Source organism: Pipistrellus kuhlii, unplaced genomic scaffold (assembly GCF_014108245.1).
Source record: "Pipistrellus kuhlii isolate mPipKuh1 unplaced genomic scaffold, mPipKuh1.p scaffold_m20_p_14, whole genome shotgun sequence".
Taxonomy (NCBI): Eukaryota; Metazoa; Chordata; class Mammalia; order Chiroptera; family Vespertilionidae; genus Pipistrellus; species Pipistrellus kuhlii.
Genome location: NW_023425449.1, coordinates 3,094,263 through 3,110,230, shown reverse-complemented (window position 1 = coordinate 3,110,230; position 15,968 = coordinate 3,094,263). Strand labels below are relative to the sequence as shown.

The 15,968-nt window shown below is 48.4% G+C and overlaps 1 protein-coding gene across 3 annotated transcripts in view; it reads right to left on the bottom strand.

The window, feature by feature from the left end:
* Positions 1 to 15,968, bottom strand: part of ADCY8 (adenylate cyclase 8) — a 131,304-nt gene that overhangs the window by 11,522 nt on the left and 103,814 nt on the right. For all 3 annotated transcript variants that reach the window (XM_036437545.2, XM_036437546.2, XM_036437547.2), the window contains 2 exons: positions 9,283 to 9,455; positions 4,305 to 4,383 (listed from right to left, as the gene is read on the bottom strand). In XM_036437545.2, coding sequence (XP_036293438.1) covers positions 4,305 to 4,383; positions 9,283 to 9,455 — 252 coding nt within the window. The remainder of the gene's footprint in view (positions 1 to 4,304; positions 4,384 to 9,282; positions 9,456 to 15,968) is intronic.

The following is a 15,968-nucleotide window of genomic DNA, read 5'->3' as shown; positions in this document are numbered from 1 at the left end:
AGGAGCACCAGTGACCTCGCAAGATTAGCAGAGGAATTCCACAGGAAGTTACAGCTAAAGCACGTGGCTCCTGGTAGGTCCTCAGACTCATTCGTTCCCTCTTGTCCGAGCTCCTTTTGGTGCTGGCTAGTGGACAACGCCCTTTCTAAAGCACCTCAAATATTTACCATAGCCTGGTGGATGTCGTTATTTCAAAGTCGTGGGCTGTTGAATAGCATACCACACTGTTAAATACATGGCTGGGTGCCTTGAATTCAAAGGCTTAAAAACATCCAGCTCACTTCTTTGTCTTACGTGAGAGTCTCGGTGGGGACAACAATGTGAAGTGACAGAGGCAGCGGGTTATCTATTCAGCGGAATTGGTAATAGCAAGAGCTGGAGACAACCCAAGTGCTCCTTTTGCTGGTTGAATGAACTATTGTTTGCAGCTATAAAAAGAAATGAAGACTATTTCTCTGCACTTTGATGGACTGTCTCCAAGGTGGAGAAATGCATGTTCAGTGTGCCACCTTTGGTCTCAGGAAGGGAGGTGTTTAGATCTCTCTCTCTCTCTCTCTCTCTCTCTCTCTGTCTGTCTCTCTCTCTCTCTCTCTCAGGAGAGGGGGGATTTTATTTGTTGAAAATTAAAGTAAAAAAAAAATCATTACCAATGAGATGAAGAAGGGAAGGAAAAAAGTGGAGGAAAAGGGATAGAATTCAAAATTTTAAAATTATATGTTGTTTTACAAACTTGACTTTTGTATCACGAAATGCTTTACTTAAGTATAAAACTAAATGGATTTTTAAAACTCCGAAAAAACAAACAAACAAACACAACTAAGCCAATGAATCCACATGTAAAACCACACGGAGAGGAGTGATTCCGAGTTTCCCCTAACATAAGGATTTGATGACCCGTTCAGAGAGGGAAACACTGAGGATGAAGAGGGCTTAATGCTTTTTTAAGCTGGTGTAGCTTAGTTGGTTGGGCATCATTCATCCACGTACCGAAAAGTTCCATGTTCGGTTCTCGGTCAGGGCACATATCTGAGTTGTGGGCTCCGTCCCTAGTAGGGGATGTGCAAGAGGCAGCCAATGGATGTCTAGTATCTATTAAATGACAGCTCTGGGAGCTTGACTCTCTCAAGGTCCCCTTTCTACCAGTGGCATTGCTGGGACTCAGACTTAAGAAGATACGGGCCTGAGTCTGGGTCTTCCTCTCTAAGCCGCTCAACCCCAGTGCCTGTCTGCATCAGGCCCAGAAGCGAGCAAGCGAGCTGGAGACGTGACCTCAGTAATCCCCGCCCCCACGTGTGGCTTCCTCGGCCCTAAGTGGAGATATGAGGCAAAGCCCAAATCTCCGGCTGCAGGGGAATGAGACACGAGGTGGGAGGAGTGGGATGCCTGCTCTCCCTGCCCAACCTTCAGAGCATTCTCCTGCGAGGCTGAGGAGGAGAAGGAGGAGGTGGAGGAGGAGGAGGAAGTGTTGGCCATATTGCCATCACATGTGTGTAAGATGGCATTCTCCAACTCCTCTGTTATTATATGACCGCCGGTCTCACTGGAGATGTATCATTACAATGCTCCCACCGGGAGGCTGCTGAGTACCAGGCACCAGTGGGCATTGTCAACTAACACAGGGGGCCTGAGTCGCCAAGGGAAGCCGGTGGAAGCAGGAATGGGCAGGCTGATCCGGAAGAACGGGGCCCGACAGGTGCTATGAATAGGTGACACCTGAACCGGTGTCGTTCTGCCTCTCCCAGCAGCCAGGCAGGCGCCGGGCGGGAGGAGCGGGAACACGCCTGTTCTGTCTGGCTTTCCTTACTGGCTTTGTGACCTCGAGCGGCTCCAGTCTCTGCTCCTGCCTGGGGACCAGATGGATCACAATCCTTTCCCTGTTTGTCTCAGAGGCTTGTTTCCAAAGTAAACCATGAATAGCTCATGATTTCTGAGCATGTACTCTGTGTGCAAAGGATGGGGAAAAGTGTGTTATAGTTACAGTCTCATTAAGTACTGTAACAACCCTATATATTATTATCACAGCCATTTTATAGGTGCAAACAGACTCAGAGTCAGTGACTGAAAGCCACACAGCTGGGGTTTGACTCTCCTCTGGCCCTAGCCAGCCCTGAGCCTGTAGCTGCTGCAGTTGTGGGCGGTGATTGTGCCATTCCAAAGTCTTCGGAAAGTTAAAAATAAAGACAAACTATCGGAGGCCACTTACTCAGGCCCCTGCTCTCCTCTTACTTTACACACACTCTGAATAGGCTTAGCTTACCTGCGTGCCCAGGACCGTGGAGATTGGAATACATTAAGTCGGAATGTGGGATGTTAGAAAGGGACTGAGGAAGGAAGGGGTTCGACAGGGCACCCAGTCACGCCTTAAGGTGGCGGAGGAGACAGGAACGTCTTTCTTACTGCGGAGCGAGGCCCCTTGCTTGGAACTTGCTCTCTCTGAGGATTTCTCACTTGTCGGCTTAAGTCCTGGCTGATGGAGCGTGCGTATGGTGCTCTGTAGAACTGCCTTGCCTGATTGTATCTCCATAGCCCTCCAGGGGATTGCCATTTGCATGTCAGCCCAGGGAGTGGTCCCCCGCAACCAGAATCCATTGGGACGGTGGCAGACACGACCCAGCTCCCACACACAGACCCAGCTCCCACACACAGCCCAGTCCGCGAGAGCGAAATATAGGGATTCTGGGAATGGCTAGCTTTGACATCTGGCTTATAGTCTCACCATCGAACCAGCTAAAATTGAAAAGCAAGTCGGAGTCTTACGGCAGGGCTGCACCCCTCCCTCCCTGCCCCCTGCTGGCCATTGTGTTGCTATGCACACCCATCCTCTCTGTTCTCCTCCAGCTGAGAAGCTGGGAAGGTGGGCTCGGGAGGCGGGCTGGGCTGGAAGTCTGCTTCTCCTGCTTCCCAGCTGAGCAGCCTTGCTTCCTTCCTCTGTGAAGTGGGACTGACAGTCACTGCCATCGCAGGGTGCGGGCGCTTGAGGGAGTGAGAAGTGGTGGTGAAGTGAGAAGTGGAGGTGAAGTGTAGGCACATGGTGGGAGCTCAGTACCGTGACCCCGTCCCCCTTGTCTTGATCTCACTCGTTCCTCCCCCCTGATGCACGTCACTGCCCCCTTTATTATAATACAAACAGCTCCAGGTTCTTGAGGTTTGGGCTGTTTCATCCCCGGCTTCTCAGGGTTCGTTGCCTCCCTGTTTCCATGGTGATTTCTCAGTGATCTGTTTCTATTTCTGCTTTAGCCTGTGTCTTCCTGTTGTTGCTTTTTTTTTTTTTTCTTTCTGGTTACTTTTTTGGAAGTTTGCACAGACCTAAGAAAGACGGACAGGAGTGGAGAGGGGAGCAGTGGGCCGGCAGGTGTGGCTCTGCAGCGGGTAGGAGTCCCCAGGGATGACATTACCACGTGGACATGGTCTCAGTGTGCGTGGAGACGTTCTGCTAGGGACAGCAGGTGACACCCAGGTGAAGCTGGTGAGCTCTCCAGGCATAACATCTCCTCGCCCCTCCGACTCTGGAGGTCCTTGGACAGCCTGTTCCCCGCCAGGCACGTGCCCTGGGGCATTATTTGGGGCCTGCTTTCCTCCCTGAGACTGGAGCCCTCGGGGCCAGGGATAGGGTTCTGGACAGTGCTATGCACAGTGTCCCCCAAACGCTGGCACAGGAGAGGCTCCGAGGGAAGTGGCATCATTATGGTAGACGCTTTAGCTGCTAGGGACACAGCAGTGACGAAGCACTTCTTATGGTTACAGAACAAAACATGTCCACAATAAAAAATGATCCTCCCAAATGCCCTGCTTAGGTGTTCCTACCGTTATAAATGAGGAAACTGAGAGTCAGGGAGATCAGCAACATGCCCAAGGCACCAGCTGCCGAGAAGCAGAGGCGGGATTCGAACCCCAGCTCAGCTGGTCTGGCACCCAAGGGTTTGCATGCATAACTCTGAAGGTCACAATTTCATCCAGGCCACGGAATTGGGAGAGATCCGTTTCCCTCAAGCAGAAATACAAAGCTCTGAGTGTGTGTGTGTGTGTATGTGTGTGTGTGTGTGTTTGTGTGTGTGTGTGTGTGTGTGTGTGTGTGTGTGTAAGGACAATGGTCTCTATGAAAGAGCTTTCCTTGAGCCATATTGCTGACCATCTTCTCCAGCTTCGTGTTTTATGAAGTGGCCTATATTAGAAATTGGTTAGTTGGGAATCACAGCTTGGTGAAAGCAGCTAACTGCTAGTCATGTGCTGCAAAGAAGAGCCAGCTTTATGGCAGCAGGAGGTGTCAGGCAACCACAGGCAGGCCGAGCAGAAGGTCCGATTACCTGCTGTCCGTGGTAGAACACAGCGAGGAGGAACATGGCCATCAGCAGCAGCGATGCCTCCTTGGTCCCCAGGAAATCTCTGTTGGAAGAAGAAATGCAAATGACTTCAGGGACATGTGATAGGAAACTGAGGCCCAGAAAGGAGCAGGATAAAAAGAAAGAGTACCCGCTAGTTCCTAGAGGCAGCTGGGGGCGGGGGGAGGGGGTTTCCACTTAGGCTAATTCAGAAATCCGTTGGCCCCCAAGGGCAGGAGGTCACTCAGGTCACACCTGGGGGAAGCTGTGGAGTCTGGCCTTTAGACAGTGCGCTCACATGTGTAATGACATCATCTCTCACAGATGCAGAGACAGACTGGTGGTTGCCAGAGTGGGGAGGGGCTGGGGACTGAGTGTGAAAGCTGAAGAGATTGAGAAGTACACATAGGTAGTTTTAGCATAGACATGGGGATGTAAAGTACAGCTTAGGACAGTGGTTGGCAAACTGCGACTTGCGAGCCACATGCGGCTCTTTGGCCCCTTGACTGTGGCTCTTGCACAAAATACCACGTGCAGGGGTGCACGTACAGTGGCCCATGCGCAGAAGTCGGTATCCAGCCTGGTTTGGCCTGGGTGAGTCTACTTTGAAGAAGTGGTGTTAGAACACTCAAGGGGCCAAAGAGCCGCATGTGGCTCAGGAGCCTTGGTTTGCCGACCACTGGTCTCGGGACTAGAGTCAACAATGCTTTGGTAGCCGTGTGTGGGACCAGGTGGGTACTGGAAACATCCGGGGTGGGTGGGGTGGGGAACACGTGTCAAGTATCTGATTGTCTAACCACTGTGCTGTACACTTGAAACTAATCCCCAAAAATAGTGAAAAAAAAATCTCCTATTTGCAGGACACTTTTTCTACATTTCAAAGAGCCCTTAGGCTTCCTTGTCACAGAAATGCACGTGAAGACTTTTCCTAGAAGTCACCCTGCTTCTTAAACAGGGGTGGTTGCTCCTTGCCGCTCCCTGTTCTAAGTGCTGTAGAGTCACACTTAGATTCTTCCGTCAGTTGTATAATATCAAGGGCACACTGTTTGATTCCATCAATGCTTACATCTGTTCTCTGAGTCACCCCCATTTCAAGTCCTGTGCCTTTCAGGAAAGACTTTGTTCCATGTGCCATTGTGCCAGCTCTCACACTCCAGCCAGTCCTTCCTGAGGCACAGGCTGCCGGGCGCTGACCCGCCTCTCGGCGCTCTCAAGAAGAGCAAGCTGGAGAGCAGCTGCAGACGGCCAGCAGCCAGTGTCCACTGAAACGCTGTCCTGACCTTCAGCCATCCGAGAAATTCAGAAGGCGGCCAGGGGATCTCTTGTTTGATTCCAAATGCTCCTCTCTTTCATTTTGGCGCCAAATGAAGCCTTTCTCAGGACAGCCTCAGCCAAGGGGCAAAGAGTTTGGGGGAGCTTTGTATGTGGACCAAGGTGTCTCATGGAAACGAACAGTCCCCCCCAACGGGCTTCCACTGGAGGAAAACAGCAAATAAAAATGCTCAAGGCAAGTCATCTTAATAGAAGATTTTTTCAACATTATTTTGTATTAGTTTTAGGTGTACAGCATAGTGGTTAGACAATCATATACTTACAGAGTGACCCTCCACTTGATATTTCTAGTACCTGCTATGCACCGGTCATAACTATTAAAGTATTATTGACAGTATTAGAGGCCTGGTGCATGAAATTCGTGCACTGGAGAGGGTAGATCCCTCAACCTGGCCTATGCCCTCTCACAGGTTGAGACCCCTTGGGGGATGTCCAGCTTGTGGCTGGATGACCTTCTGCTGCTTGAGCTTTAGCAGCTGCTGCACATGCACGGGCTGAGCCACCACGGTCTGTCTAGTGAACATCATCCGGTGGGTGACTCAAGTGTGGAGGCAGGCTCACCCTGAGTTCCCTGTGCTTCCCTGAGTCACTGAGTTGTTCAGATTGACTGCCTTCTACAGAGAATGGTACTGGGATTGGGCCTAAGCCAGCAGACAGACATCCCTCTTGCAGTCGGGGACCCGTTGGGGGACATAGCAGTGTGCTAGGTGGCAAGAGGCCAGGGAGGAGCTTGAATCGAGGCCGGGCACTGCACTATTCATGCTCATCCCAGCCCGCTGTGCCTGCTGCTGCCACTCAGTAGTGCTGCCGTGGAGTCGGGAGAGGGTCCCGATGCTGTGGCAGCTGCACTTGCCAGCCATGAGCTCGGCTTCTGGCTGAGGGGCGCTCCTCCTGTGGGAGTGCACTCACCACCAGGGGGCAGCTCCTGCCTTGAGCATCTGCCCTCTGGTGGTCAGTGTGCATCTTAGCGACCGGTTGTTCTGCCAGAGCAGCTGCTTAGGCTTTCATATTTGCAGATAGATTGCCTCTGCTGTACTTTACATCAGTGGACATTGTGACTTGGAACGGGTGTATGAGGCTGGGAATATGCTTTCTCATGGGGATATTCAGATTTATGAATTTCTAGTTCCATCTGCCTTTTTAAGAGATCAGCTGCTAATAATAGATGATACTCATTATTGCATTTCTTTTTTATAGCCCCAGCAAATCACATAATTATTGAGCATTTGCATGCCAGGGACATGCTGGGACACAGAAATAAAGAAGGCACACTGTTTTTGTGCTCAAAAGAGTCCACTAAAAAAAGAGAGAGAGAGAATAAAACAGACAAATAATTTTGTAACACGATAGGCTCCATAGTAGGAATGCATCCTTGTTGCCATGGGAATGAATAGAACGTAGCTTAGGAGGACTCAAAAGCTCAGTCTTAAAGGATGGCAAGTCTTGGGCAGTCAGGGGGAGATGGGCTTTATAGGTATGGGACATATAGCTTGTGTAGCTAGCGGATTATTAGCCTCTAGAGCACATGTGTCAAACACAAGGCCCGCGGGCCAAATCCGTCCCGCCAGGCCTTGCAATGTGGCCCGCACCGCGCTGTCATCACTGCACTCCGCTGCGTTTCCATCACAATGACAGTTTATGACTGTTCAGTAAACCATTCGGCCCACTATTTAGGCTGGATTTTAGATTTTGGCCCCTTCTCTGATTGAGTTCGACACCCCTACTCTAGAGTAAGGATGACAAGTAAATGTCACATGTCAAGTTTGAGGCCACAGGCAGTGAGCAGGAGCAAGTGCTCAGACCTACTGGAGCTGTTCACTGCCACCAGTGCTGAAGTGAGCCCCATATTGTCATCCAGCATTTTAAGACTAGGATTCATTTATTCATGTATTCATTCACTCATTCATTTCTTCACTCACAGTCACTACAGTGCTTATTTTGGGGGAGCAACAGGGATATTTTAGTGCCACTCTTTTCTCCATGTCACTTAATTCTTTGGCCCCTGAAGTCTGAGGACCCCTGGAAAAATAATTAATGACATGTGCTTTGTACTCATGCAGACCCAGGTTCCAGTCTCAGCTCTGCTAATGACCACTTGTCTGACCTTGGACAAGCCACACTATAGACCTCTGAGCTTCAGGTCACTGCCCATCGTGAGAGACTCCATTAGCATTTACCTCCGTAACTGGAGGAGTAGATGGGCAAATCTTGGTGATGTGCTGGGCGTGGTGCATGGCCCATGTCTCCCTCCCTCTCTCCCCCCCAGAAAGCTCCCAGCTCATGGTCTTGCTCTGGGTAGTGGCGCTTTAAACAGTCACTGGTTCACCCAGCTTCGTTTGAATGGGAAATGCCATTTGTTCAGCTCCCCCTGAATGCAGCCCAAACGCCTGCTCTGCTGGCACTTCTAACATCCTTTTCTATGTGATGCAGATGCTTTTTTTCAGCCTGAGAATTTATCACTTAAAATGCACTTTCCAGAGGAAACATAAATAATTCTTGAATCATTCTGAAAGCAGAGATGACTAGGTCAAATTCAGAAGGGAAGTAAAAGGAAGTTAGGAATGGTCTTTGAGTCTTTCTGATGTACTGCAGGTGGAAGAAATAAGGCCTGAGTAGAGACTGCAGAAGATGCATAGGAGGTCAGCCAGGTCAAGGAACATCCAGAAGGAATTGTGATTTGAATTCAGAAGAAAAGAATTTGTGTAGCTTCTATGATTATTGACTGCAAACATACAAAATTATAACACTTTGCTTGATAGTAGATGGTAGAGACTAAAACTAAGGACATTTTGAACTAATTTATTTGTATTAATATAAAAATTGAATTAATACTACCATCTCCCTATGTTAATAGAAAAGAACATAATTAAGTAAAAACACACATGGGATAATGTCATTTTCAGGGTAATAACAATCTTTAGAGACATCTTATCAGATGTCTCATAAAAATTAGTATTTGAGTGTTTACTCATTATAGAGATATTTACCAATTGTAGTGAATTTGGAAGCTGATAAAAATTCACAAATAAAAGAATAAATTTTTCCTTAAGCCTACCATCCAGAGAAAACAGTAGTCAATATTTTGGGGTTCTCTACCTCAGTGTTTCTCAAACTTTTGACATATGTGTATCCCTTCTATAATTTTCATAACGCTGAGTACCCCTTGTACTCATGAGAACCTAGAATTAGGCGCAGCTAAGCACGGTGCAGTGCATATCCCCACCAAACTCGGGTGCAATGCGTACCCCCACCAAACTCTTCCTGTACCCTTGGGGGTACACGTACCACACTTTAGGAAACACTGCAGTCTACCTGAACAATGTCTACTATTATTAACATTGCTGCAGTCAAGTTATAATCAGATCCTATAAGTCTGAGATCCATTAAAAGTGAAGGAGTCATAAATTATTAGGTAAAGGGGAGACCTGAGCTGTGATTCAATCCAAACTTTAACTCAGTCATTAATCTGTAATTATAAAACTGAAAACTAGAGATTTTTGCCTAGGCTTGTAAGCTTGAGAGTGCCTCAGGTGAGAAATACATTAATCTTCAAATGGTGCCCAGGTTTCCCTAGCTCCACCTCCTTCCTTTTCCCACTGGTTGTACTTCTCACAGGAAGCTGGGAACTTACTCTCCACTGTGGTTCAGGTTGTCATAGCGCAGGAAGAGACTCGAGTAGATGGTCTCGGTCAGCAGGGCGTAGATGGCGATCATGATGAGCAGCACGGCCAGCTTCAGGACAGAGTTGAGTCGGAGGAAAACCGCACAGGTCACCATGGCCAGCACACCCGTGAAGACGAAATACTGGAAACAGAGAATGTAGGTGGTCAAGTTCAGTGGCAAGGTGGGGGAGGGGGGGTTCACGCTCCCATTTCCTGATGCCAGTACAGATGTTTGCTGAGCCTCTCCCTTTGGAGGTCTCAGCCATCCTCAATTCACAGCTCCACATGGAACTCATCATTTCATTACCACCTCCCCAAGACTCTGTTCCCAATTGTTTTTTTTTTTTTGTTTTTTTTTTTGGGGGGGGGGGTGTGTGTGTGTGTGCCTTCATTCCTTAAGCCAGAAACCTTGATCTCATCTGTGTGCCTTCCTTTTCCCCACACTCCACAGCCAAGGTATTCTAAATCAAGAGTCCACTTCCTCCCTGGATCTCCATCACATCCAGCCAGCTTTCTCCTTCCACCTGCTTCTGTTTAGTTCTCACCTACAGTTTGGAACAGTATTCTGCCAGCTTTACCTATTTCCTGCCCCCAGACCCCCTGAATGCAGACCGTCATTCTACCCCGAGTTTCTAAAGAACAGACAGGACCAAGTCCCTCCTTAACAAGAAGCCCTTTTATTGCTCCCCATTCCTTCAAAGTTTCTTCTCCTTTCTGAACAGCAAGGCTCTCCAGGCCATCCTAGAGCGGATGCCCTTGCACTTTCCAAACCCCGATGTATGTTCCAGCTTCTCTCCTGGGCTGTTGCTTAAGTCTCATCCGGGCAACTGAGCCTAACTCCTCCGACAAACTCAGCGTCCTCTCTGAGAAGTGTCCCTGCACATCTCCAGGTGGCTCTGGATACGGCCTCATTCCTGCACAGCGCCCTTCTAGCCCAGCGTAACGCCTGTCACCTGCATTAGAAATGGCTGCTCCAATGGCCAGCTTAGAGCCACTCAATGGCTGGATTATTCCAGGGGCTCCCAGCTCTTAGTCTGCCCAGCCAACTTTCAGCCTTCTGTAGGAAGCTCCTCAGTCTGTTTCTCTGACAGAAGTATCCCAATATCACATTCTAGAGTAGGGGTGTCGAACTCAATCAGAGAAGGGGCCAAAATCTAAAATCCAGCCTAAATCGCGGGCCGAATGGTTTACTGAACAGTCATAAACTGTCATTGTGATGGAAACGCAGCGGAGTGCAGTGATGACAGCGCGGTGCGGGCCACATTGCAAGGCCTGGCGGGACGGATTTGGCCCGCGGACCTTGTGTTTGACACATGTGTTCTACAGGGTTGCTTTAGATTCTGACTATTCAGTGGGGGAAAAGAGTCAGGCCTGTGTTATCAAAGAACCGCTTGGGCTTGGTGGCAGTACTCTGCTCTTTGCACCCACTTTCTCTTACAGTTTTCAAAGTAACATCAGTCAAGATGAGAATCATAATTTCCACTTTGCAGGTGAAGAAACTGAGGCTCCCAGAGCTTAAGTACATTGTTTAACCTCTCTCGGCTAGAAAGTGACACCACGAACACCTGGCTATGACCTGTCCTTGTGAAGGTTACTCTGGCCAGCACCCGGGGCTGGGCCATTTCTAAAGTCCGTTCCTGTCGTGCTCTCCTCGGCTCTTTATAACAACTTGTCTTTCCCCTCCTGCCACACGGAGTGGCCATGTCTGTATGAGCCAAGGAGATAGGTAAGACTTCCCGGAAATTCCCTGAGAAACTACTGAACACATGTTTATTGACTTCTTAAAGCAGACCGACTCATTCACGTATACTTGTCAGAAATATTGATATAGAAAGATGTGGACAGCACCCTGACTGAGCACCCAATGAGGGTGAAGGTCTGTGCCTTTAGGGCTTAGAAATTAATGCTTGTCTGGGGCCTCCTTTATTCTTGTCTCTTCCTTTCCCAAACAACCGAGCTATGTCGTCATCTCAGATGGAGTGCAGAAGCTTTCTTCACTTCTCCAAGGTCTTCCCTGGCCAGGCTTCCAGGGAACTCGTTCTGATACGTTTGTGCAGGGAGCTGAGAGTGAAGTGAGCAGGTGAGAAGTCCATTCTCAAGTGTTTTCTCCATCCAGAGAAACTTCCAAGAGCTTCCATTTTCCCAAACAGGGGGAAGAGGAGTAGATCCGAGGGTCCCCGGCTCATTGTTACCTGCATCACATGAAGGGTTGCCCATGGCTTTGCCGATGACAGTTCTGCGTCACTTATTAGGTCAAAAGCCATGGAATTGATCTTGCCCTTAAGCAAAAAGTTACTAAATTTTTTTTAATGCATTGAGTATTTATGGAGTGTCTGCTGCAGTCAAGGCATGGTGGTAGGTTCTGGAAATTCAAAGCTAAGAGGTCTCCAGGCCTAATATGTGAAACAGGCACGGAAATGCCAGCAGTCCCTCCCTATGGAAAACGTTCTGGCAGCAATGTGAGCTCATGTGATGAGACATAGAGACCGGAGAAGTAATAAGTAAAATTACACATTATATATATTTAATAGAAATAAATTAAAACTAAATATTTATTGGATATGCATTCTGTGCCAGGTTCTCCATGAATGACTTTATACACTGTCTTATTAATTTCTAAAATGACCCAAGGACAGATGCTCGGGGTAATTCTTACACACTGCCCCGCACGGCCCTTCTGATGATTCTACCTGATGCCCCTGAATTACAAGGTTTTTCATTCTGGCTGGGAGGGAAAAAACACACCACCAAAAACCCCTCCAGCACCGTGTGAGCCCCAGGCACGGATCCTTCCCGATGGCTCTTCCCCAAGCACCAGCTGGTTCCCTCACCTGCGCTGGTGGAACCTTTGTGGATCTCTGGGTTCCTCTGTGCATCTCTCTTCCCTCTGTCCTGCAAACTCTAGCCCCTCGGCCTCCCCAGACTCTTAGCTCTGTCTTCCCAAATCAGGCTCCGCCTGGGTTTCCCCAGCCTGAGCCACAGCCTGAAAGCTGGCCTACAGCGCCCACAGCTCAGGAACTACCCGGCTCACTCCATGGCTTCTGGCTTTTCTGGGGTCGCTGTCTGATGTCCAGCTTGTTTGCTTTTAGTAGTTTCAGGCGTGAAGGTAAAAAAATCTCTCTGCTACTACATTGGAAATATGCCTTCCCCCTTTCTATTGTACTTTAAGCATTTTATTTTTAAATTTATCTTTATTGTTGAAAGTAATACAGATGTACTCTTCCCCCCACATTATCCCCTTCTAGGTCCCCCCCACCCCCCGACCCAGACCTTCACTATACTATTTTCTGTGTCCATGGGTTATGCATATATGCACACAAGTTCTTTGGTTGATCTCTTCCCACCCACCCCTTCTTCCCCCTGAGATTCGACAGTCTGTTTCATGCTTCTATGTCTCTGGATCTATTTTGTTCATCAGTTGATTTTGTTCATTAGATTCCACATATGAGTGAGACCATGTGATACTTGTCTTTCTCTGACTGGCTTATTGTGTGTGTGTTTGTGTGTGTGTGTGTGTTTAAGAAAAATTAGTAAGCACATACTGTGGGCTCTGTCCCTGAGTAATCTTGAATATTGTCAGTTGTCCTCAAAACAGTTTATAAATGTGACAGGCTGGGAAGAATGTTCTAATTGCAGAAAGGACGGAGTGTGAGTTCGAAGATGATGCTAGAAGGTCTGTGAAATGTCAGGAAGAGGTCTGAGGGGGCTGGGTCCTCCAGGGAATGCCTTTTGCAAAGGGGGGCTTGAAGGCTGAATGGGACCCGAAGCATGGGAAGGAAATGGGAGAAAAGCACCAGGATGCGAAGACACAGATAATTACACTCCACGGAAATGAGCCCTGGGGCCCTTTAAAACCAGACAGCTCCAAATGCTCCTGCAATACAGCTAGCTGTTTATCCAGGTCTGCCGGAGCCTGTAATCAAGGGCCTGCATTCTAAGTGGTCTTCCCATCAAACTGCCTAAGAACTGCCTTCAGGCGCCTGAGATAATGACATGGTGGGTTTGTGCATGTGATTTGCATTCACTTTGCAGACCTGTGTGTCTGCCTCCTCTCCCCTCCCGGCTACTTCTCCACTCAGAGTTGGCACATGGCTTTCTTCGCTGTCATTTCCTGCATCTTCACTCCTTCTTTAGTAACTGGCAAGCTCCAGTTCAGAAGGAAATTCTACTTGGCACTATAATTGCAACAACATCTTTCGTTTATATCACATCATCCAGTTTAATAACACGCCTTTGGACTGAGGATCATTTCTCATGGGACCAGGGGTCTGAGACAAAGATGAGGAAGCAGTGCTCAGAGAGATGACGCCATTTGCTTGGACACACACTTGTGAGGGGTGGGGAGGGGTGTGTGGATGAAGCCTTTTAGAAGGTCTGAATGTCTGATTCCTTCCCGTTTGCTAGACAAATCCTTAGGTTGGGAACCACAGCCACAAACATCAGGATGGCAAATGGTGGGGCAAATTGGGTCATCATAGTAGCGGGGGATGGACACAGCCCAGCTGCCCACCTTTTTGACTAGTGGGATTCCTGCCCCTGAGAGATAACAGTAGCTGGCATCAATATATGATCTCTAAAGAGCCACGCGGTAAATATTGTTGGCCTAGTGCAGTGGTTGGCAAACTCATTAGTCAACAGAGCCAAATACCAACAATACAACGATTAAAATTTATTTTGAAAGCCCATTTTTATAAACTTAAACTTCTTCTAATGCCACTTCTTCAAAATAGACTTGCTCAGGTATTTTGTGGAAGAGCCACACTCAAGGGGCCCAAGAGCCACATGTGGCTCGCCAGCTGCAGTTTGCTGATCACGGGCCTAGTGAACCACACCATCTCTGTTGTGACTATTCAACTCTGCCATGGTCCTATAGAAGCAGCCATAGGAAATTGGTAAGAAATGGGCGCAGCTGTGCCTAGTAAAGTTTTATTTATAAAACCGGTGGCTGGCAGAGTCTGGCCTGCGGGCATAGTTTGCTGACCCTGAGCAAGGTGATTCTTTGGTTGTGGGAGGACAGTATGAAACTCTGATTTGTTTATTTTATCTCACTTTTTAACGTTCTTGTTTTTTCGCATATGTCGGCACTGATACAGGTGGGTCACTTGTAGTAAACATGTGTGGGCAGTTCAGGCTCAGAAGCTTGTACTAGAGATGATAAATTGATCACAGCTGACCTTTAATGGGCAGATCCTTTGGGTCAGGTGTTGCTCTAAACATGTTACATGCATGAATTTGCTTAATCCTCACAACAACCCATGAGGAAGGTACTACTTTCACCCTCCCTTTACAGACAAAGAAACCGAGGCATAGAGATGAAGCCATGTGATCCAAAAGCCTACCCACCATGAGTGCTGTGGTCCTGAGTTTGGGAGTGCAGGTTTGGGGCACAGAGTATATAGTGTTGGTTTAGAACAGGGGTGAGGATCGTCTGGCCCAAGGACCGTATAAGGCCCACAAAATCATTTGGTCTGGCCCCTGCCAAGGCATTAGGATTGAGTTCATTAAATGTTTGACCAAATACAGCAAGCTGATTTTTTAAGTTCATAGTTTTGTATGGCTTGCAAATAATGTTATTATATCCAAATGGCCCTTGACAGAAAAAAGGTCCCCTCTGCACCTCCTCCATCCCTAGTCTAGAATGACACAGAAGCCCAGATTAAATAGTTCATGAACATCAACTCCTATCAGACGTCATGTCAGAACTGCAACATTTGCTAGCTCCTCTAGGTAGTCACCATGAGAACGTGCTGATCCTTAACTCCACAATAGCCACGTGAAGAAGCTATTATTTTTCCCACTGTTCAGACAAGGAAGCTGAGGTTCAGAGAGAGTAAGAATTGATTCAAGATTCCGCTGCTAGCAAGTGAAGAGGCTCCGCTGGGAGTGAAATCTAACTTCTGCCTAGCTCTAAATATCCGACTCTTGGCCAACTCACTGCCTCTTGGGTTCCTCCTCAAGTCCTCCAAACCAAGTTCTTGGGGAGTTGTTGTCCCAAGATTCCATGACCTCAGAGCTCACTCATTACTTGGTAGAGGGAGTCCCGAGCACATGGTCTGTCCTGTGCAGCCCTGAGCTTCTTTAACATGAGCCTGGCTCAGACATATGGGCTCAGGATAAGCCAGGCATGGTTTGCATTGCAGTGGCGAGTCTTGATAACTGAGATAGGAGGAGAAGGATGGAAAGAAGGAGGGATGGAAAGGAGTGAGGAAGAATGAGAGTCAAGCAGGATTGGTACTGAGTAAGGTGCTTTCTAAGCTATTGTTTCATCTATCTAATAATAGAGTAATATGCAAATTGGTTGAGACACTGTCACGTAAGAACCAATCAGCAGGTTGCATCCCTGCCCCCTGTACCAGCTGGGAGACATGAGAGGCTCATGTCCCTGCCTCTGGCAATGGGCCTGGAATGTGAGTCTCCTGTCCCCACCCCCTGTGCCAGCCTGGGGACTTGAGGCTTGCATCTCTGACCCTGGCAATGGGCCCAGGGATGTGAGGCTCACTTCCCTGTCCCCCTGCACTGGCCTGGGGGTCTGCAAGCCTCCCCTGGTTCCAGCCTACCTTTTTGGGGCAATCCATCAAGGAGCCCCAGATGGGCAGTCAGGGCCTACCTCCTTGGGATGATGGATCTCGGGGCTCTCACACTGTGACAGGGCACA